Consider the following 15,788-nt stretch of genomic DNA (forward strand, 5'->3'; position numbering starts at 1 on the left):
TGTTATATGGAAAAGATTATGTGTTTGAGGTCAGTCCAACACCTCATGACTTGCTCTTGGGTCTCTATCTCTCAACCTTGCCAGTCTTCTTTGCAAATCTGTGATGTAATTTACTGGTTTTGATTTGCTTCAAGTGAGTTTTTGTGGAAGAAGAAGAGTTTTTTAGTTGGGTTTTTTTTTTTTTTTTTTTTTTTTGTTTTTTTTTTAAATATATATATATACACACACACACACACGGAGCCGTTTGAGAGTGGACGTTCGCAACCCAGAAAAAGTACGGACATTGCTCCTCCGGCCTTAATCGAGAGTTGACAGCACGGCGCGACTTGCCAAATGGACCCCGGGGGTCTGCGAAGCCAGTTGGCGGTCGGGTGGAGTCGCTGGCGACCGTTCTGCAGCGCTGCACAGAACCTGCAGTTGCAGGTGAGGTGGCTGCCCAGAAACTGGCAACCCAACCTCCTCCGACCTCGATCGCTGCCCAAAAGAGGTCTGGGACGCCTCCGGCCAGTCCCATGCCGCCGTCGCCGCCTGGAACCTCCTACTGCGCAGTCGTCACTTTAAAAAAAATATATATATACACACACACACACACACACATGGAGCCGTTCGAGAACGGACGTCCACAACCCAGAAAAAGTACCGACGTCACTCCTCTAGCCTAGATCAAGCGTCGACAGCGCGGCGAAGCTTGCCGAATGGATGCCGGGGTCTGGGAAGACGGTCTGCGGTCAGGTGGACTCGCCGGCGACCGTTCTGCAGCGCTGCACAGAACCTGCAGTTGTAGGTGAGGTGGCTGCCTAGAAACCGGCAATCCCGACCTCCTCCGACCTCGATTGCTGCCAGAAGAGGTCTGGGATGCCTCCGGCCAGCCCTGCGCTGCCGTCGACTCCTGGAATCTCCTGCTGCTTCGACGTCCGCCTGTGATCGGGCCTATATATATATAAAAAATCTTGAAATGACCGTTTTAGCCCGTAAAGTAGGCTTCATGGTCGTAGTTAACGTCCGATTTGGACGGAGCATAAGCATGAGAGATTGGACATGGAAGACAAAAATTGAAAAGGTTGGGAGATAAAAATTTAAAATTGAGAGTACATGGGTGAATTAATGATATTCCCAAACCTCAGGAGGTAAACTGAAATTAATCATTTTCTTTATTTCAGTTTTTTTTTGAAGGACAAAAATGAAATTAGATTTTAAAATTCTAAAGAGGTGTACATACTAAATGTGAATGTATTAATAGAACCACTCATTGAACAAACAATAAGGGATGTGTTAATATAAAGGAGATCGTGAAATAAAAAGAGCGAATACTTTGGAGTTAGGTTTTCTTGCCCTAGCGTCCTTAGTTTTCTGTAGTGCCATCGGACGGCTATAGTGGGTGCTCCGATCACCCTGTTTTCTCAACATGAACGTGCTGATTTGGAATTGTCAAGGAATTGTTAATAGACGAACTCGTCATGCCCTCAAGTTATTAATCCAGAAGCATCGAGCGAATCTGGTTTTTCTCAGTGAGACTCACTGCACCAAGGAACAACATCAGTCACTTCTTCGCTCTGCTGGTCTCTCTCATATTGCTCACTTTGATCGAGTTGATCGTTCTGGGGGTTTGGCTTTACTTTGGGATGATACTATCTCCGTTACGGTCCGTGATATGGATCAATATTTTATTGATGCTTTCATCAATCCCCCGAATGAGGCAGAATGGAGGTTCACGGGCTTTTATGGCCATCCTGAAACTGGTCAGCATCATACATCTTGGAATTTGATACTGTCTCTTGTTCGAAACCCGAGAGAGCGATGGGTTGTTGTCGGTGATTTCAATGAGCTTTTGGAACTGGGTGAGAAATCCGGGGGTAGACTACGCAGTGTTAGTCAGATGCAGGCCTTCCGGCAAGCGCTGTCGGATTGAAATTTGAATGATATGGGGGCAGCGGGTGGTCTCTATACATGGTCTGATTCTCACACAAAGGAGAGGCTTGACAGGGGTACATGTACGCCAGCTTGGAGTTAGGAGTTTGGGTTCTCCAGGATCATCAATCTCCACCCGAGCCGGGTTGATCATACTCCTCTTCTGCTGCAAGTGCGGAAGGAACAAATGCGTCAGGACTTCTACCGGCGACAATTCCGGTTTGAAGAAATGTGGTGTGCTCATGAAGGTTTCTCGGCCACGATGGCGGAGGCTGGGGCACCCCATATGGGGGGAGCCGATGTTGCAGCTTTGCCGAAAGCTTAAAGGGTTGGGAACTCAATTCTTGGATTGGGATCGTACTGTTTTTCAGAGTCGAAGGGAAGAAGTGGAAGCTGTCCAGAAAACTTTTGATCAGAATGATCAGGCCTCTAAGCTTCAACTCTCACAACGTTTGAATGAATTAATGTCTCTTGATGAGATGTATTGGAGACAGCGTTCTAGAGCGATCTGGCTCAAGGATGGAGACCGGAATTCGCGATTTTTCCATAAGAAAGCATCGAACAGGAGACAAAAGAATAGAATTAAGGGTCTATTCGATGTTAATGGGGTATGGCAAGAGTCCAAGGTAGGTATCGAAAGTGTGGTTTTGGAGTATTTTCAGACTATTTTTAGTTCCCACACCCCTGATGTGGAGGCTCAAAAATTGGTTCTCGAGACCATTGAACCCTGAGTTTCTCCTCAGATGAATGAGACGTTACTAGCACCATATTGTTTGAAGGAAGTCCGTATAGCTCTTTTTTAGATGCATCCTTCAAAGGCGCTAGGTCCGGATGGTCTTTCACCTTTCTTTTTCTAGAAATATTGGGACCTCATTGGCCATGAGGTTAGTAATGCGGTCATTTTGATGTTAACTCATTCGGAATTGCCCCCAGATTTGACTTATACTTATGTTGCTCTTATTCCTAAGGTTAGGGAGGTGGTGAATATGTCGCATCTGCGACCCATTACATTATGCAATGTCATTTATAAAATTGTCTCTAAAGTTCTTGCTAATAGACTCAAGAGTTTCTTGCCAACGATTATCTCTCCTCAACAAAGTGCTTTTGTTCCTGATCGTTTGATCTCTGATAATACTTTGGTAGCTTCGGAGTTAGCTCATTATATGCACAAGTTGAGGCGGGGACGTGAGGGTTTTTTACCCCTTAAGTTGGACATTAGCAAACCCTATGATCGGCTTGAGTGGGGCTTTTTACAGAGAATCATGTTGAAGATGGGTTTTCCTGAGCAATGGGTGCAACTGATAATGTCTTGCTTATCTACAGTGCGTTATGATTTTATTATTAATGGTACTCCCCGAGGGTTTGTCACTCCACAACGTGGGTTGCGGCAAGGTGACCCATTGTCATCTTATCTTTTCTTGTTATGTGCTAAAGGTTTATCTGCACTGATCACGCACTCGGTCTCTTCTGGTCATTGGCAGGGGCTGCGTATTTGTGATGGGGCGCCTTCTGTTAGTCATCTCCTTTTTGCTGACGATAGTATGCTCTACTCTAGTGCTACATCTCAGGATTGTACCTTGATTAGGAATTTATTAAATGTTTATGAACGAGCTTCTGGGCAACAGGTGAATTTGCAGAAGAGTAATGTGGTTTTCAGTGGGAGTGTCCTTCCCCACATGAGAGTTTCTATGGTACAGATTCTGGGAGTGCAAGTGGTGGATAAGCATGAGAAATATCTGAGCATTCCAACTCTTGTTGGCAGATCCAAGTCTGATACTTTTGCTTACGTTAAAGATAATTTGTCCAAAAAACTAACTGGTTGGAGGTCTAAATTACTTAGTGCAGCAGGAAGAGAGATTTTAATTAAGGTGGTGGCGCAGGCTATGCTGTTGTACACAATGAATTGTTACCTGCTCCCCCAGACCCTTATTCAGGAACTTCATAAGTTATGTGCCCAATTCTGGCGGGGGAGTACGGATGAGAAAAAGGGGCTGCATTGGCGGGCATGGGATGATTTGTGTAAACCTAAAAGTGTGGGAGGCATGGGATTTTGACATTTATTTGCTTTCAACTTGGCTATGCTAGCCAAGCAGGGCTGGAGATTAATCCAAAGCCCTGATTCTTTGATTGGTGAATTGTTCAAAGCTCTTTATTTTCCAACTAGCATTTTTTGGGAAGCTACATTGGGGACATAGCCTTCATATGCTTGGAGAAGTATTTTGCATGGGAGAGATATACTTCGAGCTGGTATTCAGCGTCATATTGGGAATGGTTTGTCTACTAACATTTGGACAGACCTGTGGTTATGTGGGGAGGAGTTAGGTGTTTATCTTTCGGATCGTGTTACATATGTAGTTGACCTCTTCCTGTCCCCAAGTGTGTGGAATTCTACTTTGCTTTCAGAACTTTTTCCTGCTCATATTGTTCAAAAGATCCTTGATATTCCGCTTAGTCCCCGGAATCATGAGGATAGATGGATTTGGGGTGGCGACAAAAAAGGCCGGTTTACAGTGAAGTTAGCCTACCATGTGGCTCAACACAGAGTTCTTGCTGATCATTCTTCCGCACTCAATCCAAGTGAGGCTCTGTGGAATCAATTATGGAAAGCATCTGTGCCCAATACTGTGAAAATTTGTGCATGGAAAGCAGCGGCTAATATTCTTCTTACTCGGAGTCGGCTAAGTGAACGCGGTATTGATCTTGATACCCAATGCCCACTTTGCGACGAAGACGTTGAGACGCTTATCCATGCGGTTCGTGACTGTCCTCACGCTGCTAGCTTGATTGAAGGTGCCAATTTACCCTTGGTTTCGGCCCCTACAAACGTTGCTGACTGGTTGGTTACTGTCCATAATTTGACTCCTCAAAACTTTGCCCCTTCCTTGATGATCTTGTGGGCTACTTGGAGAAATAGGAATGCCAAAGTTTGGGATGGAGATTTCAAGCAAGCCTTTGAGGTGGTACCCATGACTTTGGGATGGTGGAAGGATTACAAAGCAGCTCATGTTGCTACTCAGTCCGTGTCGGGGATCCGGGTCATGCCAAAGTGGACTAAGCCTCCAGTTGGCTATGTGAAGATGAATGTTGATGCAGCGTTTGATGAGACCTCTAGGTGTATAGGGTTGGGAGGAGTGTTTCGTGATCATATTGGGCTGTTTCTGCATGGATTTCGGCATTCGGTCATGACAGCAAACTCAGCCAAACATGCTGGGCTGTTGGCCCTGCTTCTTGGGGTGCAGACAGCTCTTGAGAATCATCTCACACCTCTAATTGTGGAAACCGATTGCCTGGAGTTGGTGACGGCTGATAGGAGCATTTTAATGTGATATTTTAATAGTTAATTCCTCACATTTTGCTTAGTTATTCCTTAACGAATCGATTTTTAACTTAATTTCTATTTTTAGGTACATTGGAGTAGATGAAGAAGAAATGAGTGTTACGTCCATAATTACCTAGAAATGATGGAGAAGAATGAAAATGCACTAAAAAGTCAACCTTGAATATTTTCTTACTCCGGCTAGGAGAATCAGAGCCAAGCAAGGAAGAAGGAGCGGCCACCTGACCATATGAACTCGAAATGAGCTGAAACTCTCCAGATCCATTCTAGACACCCAAAGGATCATTTCTTATGAAGAGTTCCAGAGAAAAATATGAGTGGAAGGCCTTCAAACAATCAGCCCAATTTTCTACAGAAGCAAAACCGGAAAACTGGACCTGTAAGAGGTCCAGCAGCATTTCCGGCCCAACCACATGGAATAAAGCTCTGAAAATTTGTGAGGATGATATACACTCATAGTGGAACATTTTTTATGAAGAAGTCGAAGGCTCATTCTGAAGTTTTGATGGAGAAATAATTGAAGGAATAAAGGGGAAGAAACTGACCTGAAAACAGCTCAACACCACATATTCATGTTTCCCACCCATATGAAGAAAGCATTTCTTTTTCCTTGGATACAATTTTTCTACCCTAAAAGATCATCATCACTTCCACATTTCTTCACCTTCATGCTTTGCTTTCATCATTACCTCATCTTTTACATATTTTACAAACCACTCTCATACTCCACTTTCATTATTTTTCTTCATCTCATCATTTCACTATTCTTTTTCTTCCCTATTTAAACACCTTCTCCTCTCACTCTCAATCACCAATTCCTTCATCCATTCCATCTCCTTGTCTCTCCATTTCCTCTCCATATTTCTTTTCCATTCTCTAGTTTTCTTGTTCTTCATTTTCAAGCCAAGAGAAAGAGAAGCCATGCAATACATCAATTTCCCAACCGCCATCCACCCTTGTGTCGTCCCTAGAAGATTGCTTGCTTTCAAGGATCTTCAAGTTCTTCGTCTCAAGGCTTTATCATTCATCTTTCAAGGTGTATTATATCCTTTCTCTTGTTTTCTTTGTTTGATTTTGTAAAACTATGAATTCTAGTTAACAAATAATGTTAAGGGCAAAGTTTAAGCCCAATTTCTATGTTTAAATAAAGTTTTCGAATTCCATAATTGTGATTCTAAGTTGCTTATGTGAGTTTGTTCGATTGAATTTGCTTGATAGAAAACTTTTATATGTTTATCTTATTTGGGTCGACACTTATAGGATTTGCATGTAATTGGTGCTAGGTTTAAGAACATGAAATCGACTTTTCGTTTTGTGTAAACTTGAATCAAAGTAGTAAAGGTTTTGGACAAAAATCGAATTCAATTGAAGAGGATTGCAATTAGGTGAACTTATTCATACTAAGTTGTACACTTGAGTTGATATAGCCTTTCTCTATGTGTAATGCGTTAAACATGACATGATTGACTAGCTTTCTAGGGTTTGATTGCATGTTTGATAGGATTAATCTAGGTGCTTTCGCTTAGGTTAATTAGCATTGAAAAGTAAAATATGGGAAATCATTTGCTTTCGAATGTTTCACATGATCAACTCCTCTCTCATGACTTGGAAGAACAATGTAGGGTTAATTCGAATTCAATGATAAACTTGGGTTTAATCTTTGTTTCTTATGTTTCATTCTTGTACATGTGTTTTTATATTTTCTTTATCTTAATTTTCAATTCTATAATTCTTAAACCCCCATTCCTTTTTATTTTGTTACTTGTATATATTTCTATTCTTTACTTTATTTTTGTAAATAATACTTTATTATTTTAATTCTTTATTTGTTTATTCAATTGTATATATTTATTCTTTATTTTATTTTTGTAAATAATACTTTTCTTTATTTGTTACACAATTACAGGTGTACCCTCAATCCCCGGAATAGAACGATCCCTATTTGCTTATACTACTAACGATATTTCAGGGTTAAATTGCGCGCTTGCTTTTAGCGCATCAATTTTTGGCGCCGTTGCCGGGGATTGAAAAATCACTTGTTGAATATGTGAATATTTGTTTTGTTTATATGTTGTGTTCGAAAACAAAAAAAAAAAACAAAAAACGGTTAAGTTGTGACGTTTTGTTAATAGTATTGTTTGAAAGTTTTTGTTTATAATGTGTCTAACCTTACTAAACAAAAGAAATGTAAAGCATTAATTATAAATTTCGTTAATTTCTTGATTATTATAAGTGTGTAAAATCGTATGAGTAGATAAGGGCCCTTTTGTTAATATTGGCCTTAACCCTTCATTAGTGCCTTTCTGAGGTCTTATGAGGTTGAGGGCGGCTTTTATTAACATTTGGAGAACTGTCTAACACATGAGTTATTTCCAAGCTGAGTAAGGGGCATATAGATGGTGTCTTAGGTTGAGACCCTGGGTGATGGGTTCAAATTGGATCTCAGAGATACTATAGACCGTGCGTAAACCACAATGTGGGAGTAGCCAATAGGGGCCTAAACCTCAATGAGGGAGTAGCCTCCGTAGTGTCACCAAAATGAGTCCTCCCTCTCACTTACCTCTTAATCTGGCCATCTAGCCTTCTGAAACAAAGGAAAGCGACTTATGTCTAGGCGACTATCCCTAGATCGTATCTCACCAATAGTAGTGGTTTCTATTGGGCTCGACTTACAACTTGTAATCAATAAAGATATTAACTTTATTTGTAAAGATAATAATACACTTGAACATAACCTCCACATGTAAATTGTGTTGTTTTGTACATTTTATACTTGTATAAATTTCTTACGTGGTTCATTTGTGAAGATTGTGCATATTTTTGTAATATATACTTCTCTTTATACTTGTATAAATCGTGAATAGTAATTTATGAATAGTAACGTGTGAATAGTGACGTTGATGTATAAATCACTAACTTATTTTTACCTCACTATACACTTTACTAACTTCTCTAATTCTTATTGATGTTCAGGATTTCTATGAATGACCAAGCCTTCTAGACCCTCTACAATAAAAGAAATTGAAGCAAGGCTCGCTCGTTTGAAGAATCCTTCACTTCTTGAGTTAAAAGAAGAGGAATCCACATCACCTACATCAACTTCGTCTCTACCATTACTTGCACCACCGCTTCCACCACCACCTGAAGAAGTCCAAGAAGATAGAATGGCATCTATTAGGGAACTCTCTACAGCAGCTGTCCAAGGAGGACCCCCTACAGGCATAGTATACCCTGCCCCTGCAGCAGGAAGACAGGCAGAGTTTGAGCTTAAGAGTGGATTGTTGCACAAGCTCCCTATTTTCCATGGACTTAATATGGAGGATGCTAACAAGCATATCCGCGAATTTCAGTCTGTGTGTGCAAACATGCAACCACAAGGAGCTGATGAAAACATTCTGAAGATGAAGGCATTTCCATTCTCCTTAGCTGACAGAGCCAAAGATTGGCTATATGAGATTCCTGCTGGACGTATTACTTCATGGGAAACAATGAGGAAGGCCTTCTTGGAAAAATACTTCCCAGCTTCAAAGGTCATCACACTCAGGAAGAAGATCAGTGGAATTGAGCAAGCCCATGATGAGTCCTATGGTGCCTACTATGAGAGGTTCAATTCCTTACTTGCACAATGCCCTCAACATCAGATGAAGGATGAGACCCTACTGACATGTTTTTACGAAGGACTCTTACCCTTAGAGAGGCAAATGCTTGATGCTGCAGCTGGAGGAGCTTTTGTGGACAAGTCACCTGCAGCTGGGAGGGAACTTATTGAAAATCGTGCCCTAAATACTCAACAGTATGAGGGTGTGAGACAAACCACTCGTAGGGTAAATGAGGTGAGCACTAGTCCTGCCATTGAAGATCAATTGAGCAAACTCACCCTTCTTGTGAACAAGGTGGCGACTACTCAAGGACAAGGAGGACCCTCTGCTTGTGGGGTATGCTCTACCCAAGGACATCCTACGGATCAATGTCCTCAACTAAGTGAGAATGGTGGTTGGGAGTATGTGAATTCCATAGGAGGCTATCAAGGGAACCAAGGGGGTCCCCAACGTCCAAGGTATGATCCATATTCGAATACCTATAACCCTGGATGGAGGGACCACCCCAACTTCAAGTGGACGAACAATGAAAATGTTCAGAACCCTCTTGGTGGCAGTTTCCAACGTCCTCAAAGACCTCCCTATCAAAGACCTTACATGCCTCCTCAACACAACGTAGGGAATTCCAATTCTCACTATGATAAGACGATAGAGGCATTGACTAGTGCCACACAGACTTTGCTACAAGGACAACAAGCCCATACCAAGGACATTGCTGAGCTTAGGAAGCAGATGGGACAAGTGGTGGACTTCATGACCAAGTTTCATGAAACTGGTAGGCTTCCGAGCAACACAATTCCAAACCCAAAGGGAGGCTTTGAAGGCTCCACCAACTAAGGACAAGAGGAAACCACGTCTAGGCTGAGAAGACGTTAAAACCAAGCGCTACTTGGGAGGCAACCCATGCAAATCAGATTTTCTTTCTTTATCCTTATCTTTTATTTTATTTTTATTTTTTGCTTATTTGTTTTAGTAGTTATTTCATCCCTATATGCTTAAGTGTTTCATTGCATGCTTATTCTTGATTACATTGAGGACAATGCAATATTTAAGTGTGGGGGAAGGGATTTACACTTTTATCTTGAGTCATATATATTGAAAAATACAAAAAAAAAAATTTGAAAAATGTCAAAAATTTTTTAAAAAAAATTTTCGTTGCTTTTGTTTTTGTTTTTGAGTCTTAGGATGCTCTTAACGTCTAGGATGAACATGTCTTTGAATTCATGGCTGAAGGTTTTCACAATCGAAATAGGACTTAATTGAATTCTGTGGTTAATCGACATTGTGATGCTTGTATGAAGATTTGAGATAGGATTGTAACTTGGTTCATTAAGCATGCTAGGATTAAGTCTAATTCATTTGACCCTAAGTGAGTTGTTGAGCTAAAATACTTTCTTTTCGAGTGCTTATTGATAAATTCATAATTTCATGGCTGTATTTGCAAAACCTCATCTTTCTTTGAAAATCCAATGATCATGTGCCATAGATATTAATGGACTAGAGAATACTAGAACTCGACTTTTGTGACTGTCAAAACTTGTATGCCATAATATGCCCTGATCTTGGATAGGATAGAAGGCATTAGGGTAACCACCATAGCCAAACAAGCTTGTGTCCCCAATAGTGCCCGTCGTGGGACTCTTTAGAATGAACCCCTTTGAGCCTACATTGAAAACCTTTGTTTCATCACCCTCACTACCCTACCATGAGCTTAGTACAGGATATCTCTACCCTTGTCTTAAGGACTTAGTAGAGCATGACATAGTATGTAGGGGTGACGATGAAAGACAAGTGTGGGGTGGGAAAAATCCAAGAAAAAAAAAAAAAAAATTGCCTTGAAAAAAGGAAAGAAAGAAAGAAAGAAAAGCGGCAAAAGAGAAGAAAAAAATTGAAAAGAAAACTCTTGGGAAAATGTTGAAGTGTGGTTTTGGACTTGTAAATTTGTAGAAGGCTCAAAGTTGAAAATTACGCCTTTGTCCATTCCCATGTTGGTTAGAGTGAAGGTTTGGCCCAAAACAATGATATTTGGTCTACAAAAATGATGACATAAGGTGGTCCTTATATGCTCTGCTCGGTCCTTAGGATTTTTTGTATCCTTAATCTTCATTTCGAAAACCCTAGCTTAGCCCCATTACAACCTGTTTTAAGTGCTAACTTGATCCTTGAGATGGGCAATCTTTGGTTAGTGGAGTCAGTTACGCAGTCGAGCTTATGGTTTAGGTCCATTTGTGCACTTAGTCATTTCATGAGGTCTTTAAAAATTCTTCACAAAATGTGTTTATTGATGAAATATGCAAGCTGTTTGTTGCCTTACAATTTGTTCTCTTGCATATACTTGAGTGTGAAGCTTTTAAGCATAGCCATTTCTGAGAGAAAAATCGAGAGTATGCCCTGTGAGTTTGGATTGGACTTGTTCGAAACATGCTATCATTCACTGTATAACTTAAGTTCTCCATATCTTGCTTAGTCATATGAATGTCACAGGTTTATTAACCATGGAATTATCTTTGTGATTTTGATTAAGTGTTTAACGTGAAAGCCATGAGTTTGGAGTCTCTGAGACAACAGTTAGGAGCAATAGAGTCATTTACTTGCTTTTTGTCAAGTCTTTGTTCTGTTTTGGATTTTTTTTGTTTTGTTTTGCTAAGGGACTAGCAAAAGCTAAGTGTGAGGGAATTTGATAGGAGCATTTTAATGTGATATTTTAATAGTTAATTCCTCACATTTTGCTTAGTTATTCCTTAACGAATCGATTTTTAACTTAATTTCTATTTTTAGGTACATTGGAGTAGATGAAGAAGAAATGAGTGTTACGTCCATAATTACCTAGAAATGATGGAGAAGAATGAAAATGCACTAAAAAGTCAACCTTGAATATTTTCTTACTCCGGCTAGGAGAATCAGAGCCAAGCAAGGAAGAAGGAGCGGCCACCTGACCATATGAACTCGAAATGAGCTGAAACTCTCCAGATCCATTCTAGACACCCAAAGGATCATTTCTTATGAAGAGTTCCAGAGAAAAATATGAGTGGAAGGCCTTCAAACAATCAGCCCAATTTTCTACAGAAGCAAAACCGGAAAACTGGACCTGTAAGAGGTCCAGCAGCATTTCCGGCCCAACCACATGGAATAAAGCTCTGAAAATTTGTGAGGATGATATAAACTCATAGTGGAACATTTTTTATGAAGAAGTCGAAGGCTCATTCTGAAGTTTTGATGGAGAAATAATTGAAGGAATAAAGGGGAAGAAACTGACCTGAAAACAGCTCAACACCACATATTCATGTTTCCCACCCATATGAAGAAAGCATTTCTTTTTCCTTGGATACAATTTTTCTACCCTAAAAGATCATCATCACTTCCACATTTCTTCACCTTCATGCTTTGCTTTCATCATTACCTCATCTTTTACATATTTTACAAACCACTCTCATACTCCACTTTCATTATTTTTCTTCATCTCATCATTTCACTATTCTTTTTCTTCCCTATTTAAACACCTTCTCCTCTCACTCTCAATCACCAATTCCTTCATCCATTCCATCTCCTTGTCTCTCCATTTCCTCTCCATATTTCTTTTCCATTCTCTAGTTTTCTTGTTCTTCATTTTCAAGCCAAGAGAAAGAGAAGCCATGCAATACATCAATTTCCCAACCGCCATCCACCCTTGTGTCGTCCCTAGAAGATTGCTTGCTTTCAAGGATCTTCAAGTTCTTCGTCTCAAGGCTTTATCATTCATCTTTCAAGGTGTATTATATCCTTTCTCTTGTTTTCTTTGTTTGATTTTGTAAAACTATGAATTCTAGTTAACAAATAATGTTAAGGGCAAAGTTTAAGCCCAATTTCTATGTTTAAATAAAGTTTTCGAATTCCATAATTGTGATTCTAAGTTGCTTATGTGAGTTTGTTCGATTGAATTTGCTTGATAGAAAACTTTTATATGTTTATCTTATTTGGGTCGACACTTATAGGATTTGCATGTAATTGGTGCTAGGTTTAAGAACATGAAATCGACTTTTCGTTTTGTGTAAACTTGAATCAAAGTAGTAAAGGTTTTGGACAAAAATCGAATTCAATTGAAGAGGATTGCAATTAGGTGAACTTATTCATACTAAGTTGTACACTTGAGTTGATATAGCCTTTCTCTATGTGTAATGCGTTAAACATGACATGATTGACTAGCTTTCTAGGGTTTGATTGCATGTTTGATAGGATTAATCTAGGTGCTTTCGCTTAGGTTAATTAGCATTGAAAAGTAAAATATGGGAAATCATTTGCTTTCGAATGTTTCACATGATCAACTCCTCTCTCATGACTTGGAAGAACAATGTAGGGTTAATTCGAATTCAATGATAAACTTGGGTTTAATCTTTGTTTCTTATGTTTCATTCTTGTACATGTGTTTTTATATTTTCTTTATCTTAATTTTCAATTCTATAATTCTTAAACCCCCCTTCCTTTTTATTTTGTTACTTGTATATATTTCTATTCTTTACTTTATTTTTGTAAATAATACTTTATTATTTTAATTCTTTATTTGTTTATTCAATTGTATATATTTATTCTTTATTTTATTTTTGTAAATAATACTTTTCTTTATTTGTTACACAATTACAGGTGTACCCTCAATCCCCGGAATAGAACGATCCCTATTTGCTTATACTACTAACGATATTTCAGGGTTAAATTGCGCGCTTGCTTTTAGCGCATCAACGGCTCTGTCGTCTTCTTCTTTAGACCATTCGGATTTGGGTTTTCTGTTAGCAGACCTACGGGAGCTATTGCATGAAGCTTTGGATGCTAGTGTTTTTAAGGTGGGAAGACAGGCCAATGGAGCGGCTCATATCTTGGCGCAAGATGCTAAGAATGCTGATTTTCAGTTGGATTTTTTTTTCAACTATCTCTCCGTCTGTGGAGGCAATTTTAATCTCTGATTGTAATGATGTTTCATCAATGAATTAATTTTTCAATCCTCTCAAAAAAAAAAAACAATAAGGGATGTGTTAATAATATCGGCAAAGCTCCCTTTGTATGAGTATTATTTTTTTAATTTTTATATAAAAGTAAAAATTACTGTTCGATACTTGGGGTAAATTACTTCTGAGGACATAATCTAGGACATAACTTGAAAACCTTCTTCGATCAGAACCTCTCGCATAGAGAGAGGTTGACTTTTGTATTTGGGAAAGATACAAATAGCAAGGCAGAGCTCAAAATTTGAAAATTGTGAAATTGTGTGCATATACAAATTCAAAGGCTCAGAGAGAGAGAGAGAGAGAGAGATCGAATATGTCGACCGGTGAAGATGAGATGGCAAAGAAATTGGCGAGAGAAGAAAGAAGAAGAAGAATTGCAGAAAGAGGATCGGATCGCATGGCCCTTATCACGGGTCAGATCCAATCTCTCCCTCCCTCACCACCCCTTTCACCTGTATTACCACAACAACCCGGACCTCCAATCAATGGTACGCTCATATATATCAATCTGAATTTTTTTATCATATGTACTATTCCTTTTGTTCTTTCATTCTGTACGTTGATTCCATATATATGTTTCATTTGCATGTGGATATAAAGATGAATAAAACATTACTGGGCATAACTGGGGATGGAGCATGTTGGAGTTTTTGAATCCAGACCTGTTAGAACCAAAATTCTAACACCATATTGACATTGTGATGACTGTTGCCTCTCAAAAACTCGATTCTTAAAGAGTTGGCTAACAAGTAAAGTATCTCATACCATCAATCTGCAAGAAAATTACTGTTTATCCCAAGTTTGTTTTTTAATTTGAAGGCAAAGCGTTGGATAATTAGATGTCTCAAAATGGTACTTAATAAGCTAAGAGAAGGTTAAGACGCATTTTCTTGCATTCAATTTCATGTCTGTTTATCATGGTTTTCATTGTGATAAATTCCTGGCTATGCCCCTGTAAACTGTGATTACATTCATATGAAGTTTAATTTATAGGATGATTGGTATTCTTAACCAACCATTTCCTTTGTTTGCAGTTGGTACTCGGATCAAGGATGATAACCGTGAAGGTTCGACATTGCAGACACAAGAAGCTAGCAATAAAGTTCCAACACAAACCAACATTGAAACTAAGCAATCCGAAGGTGTGGATGGAAGCACCAAAACACAACTACCAGCGGACACAACAATAGTTTCGAAGTCACCAACCAATACGGATCAACCTCAGAGCCAGCGTAGGGTCCTCAATTTTTTCAGTTCGAAAAGATTAAACTTGTGCATAGTAGAATCAGAAAACATGAGAATTGTGTGTTCTCTCATAATAGCTTTGTTGGTAGTCTTGTCTTACGTTGATTACGCATTGTTTGGAATGAACATAGTGAACTCGGAGAGTGTCGTGGCCTCGAGGCCTCTATACATTATTTTGCTGACTGATGTAACAGTTGTGATGGCGCGATTAGTGTACTTCAGGGAGGCAGACGAAGAAGAAAGAATGGTGAGTAGTAGTCAAGATAATGAGGGACACAGTTGGGCTGGAGCAGTTAAGCTTTTGGAGAGGGGTTTGGTGGTCTATCAAGCCATTCGTGGGATTTTCATAGATTTTAGTGTTTATGCTGTGGTTGTTATTTGTGGCCTCTCTTTTTTTATAACCTAATTGGATCATTCACTCATTTTATAACCAATTGTGCAAAAAAATTAACAGCTTTTGTTTTAATGGTACTGATTATGTTTCTTGCAAATTTGGTGGCTTCATAATTTTTTCCTCTGATCACATTCCTTCATAGCCGTACGTATCAATCTCTTTCCTTCTTTTATATGTCAAAATTAAAATTACCTTTTGAGTTTTGTTGTTTCCATTTTTGTACTTCTGGTATAGGTAGGACGGAAGCGTGGAATCGGTTTGTAGAATTGGGAGTGTGCAACGGTTCAAGTTGACCAAACCAACCAAAATTATTAGAGCACATACAACTA

General features: G+C 39.4%; 2 protein-coding genes across 2 annotated transcripts; both read left to right on the forward strand.

Moving 5' to 3' along the window:
• Positions 1 to 1,916: 1,916 nt before the first annotated feature.
• On the forward strand, positions 1,917 to 5,234 carry LOC112184556. The gene is made up of 3 exons (XM_024322821.1): positions 1,917 to 2,534; positions 2,766 to 3,695; positions 4,104 to 5,234. The coding sequence occupies exons 1-3, from the start codon at positions 1,917 to 1,919 to the stop codon at positions 5,232 to 5,234; spliced, it is 2,679 nt and encodes an 892-aa protein (XP_024178589.1).
• Positions 5,235 to 13,954: 8,720 nt separating this feature from the next.
• LOC112188023 lies at positions 13,955 to 15,556 on the forward strand. Its single transcript, XM_024327038.2, has 2 exons — positions 13,955 to 14,308; positions 14,855 to 15,556. Exons 1-2 carry the CDS (start codon positions 14,134 to 14,136, stop codon positions 15,469 to 15,471), a joined length of 792 nt encoding a protein of 263 aa, XP_024182806.1. The 5' UTR covers positions 13,955 to 14,133; the 3' UTR covers positions 15,472 to 15,556.
• The last annotated feature ends 232 nt before the right edge of the window (positions 15,557 to 15,788 follow it).

The sequence above is a fragment of the Rosa chinensis genome, chromosome 2 (assembly GCF_002994745.2).
Source record: "Rosa chinensis cultivar Old Blush chromosome 2, RchiOBHm-V2, whole genome shotgun sequence".
Lineage (NCBI taxonomy): Eukaryota > Viridiplantae > Streptophyta > Magnoliopsida > Rosales > Rosaceae > Rosa > Rosa chinensis.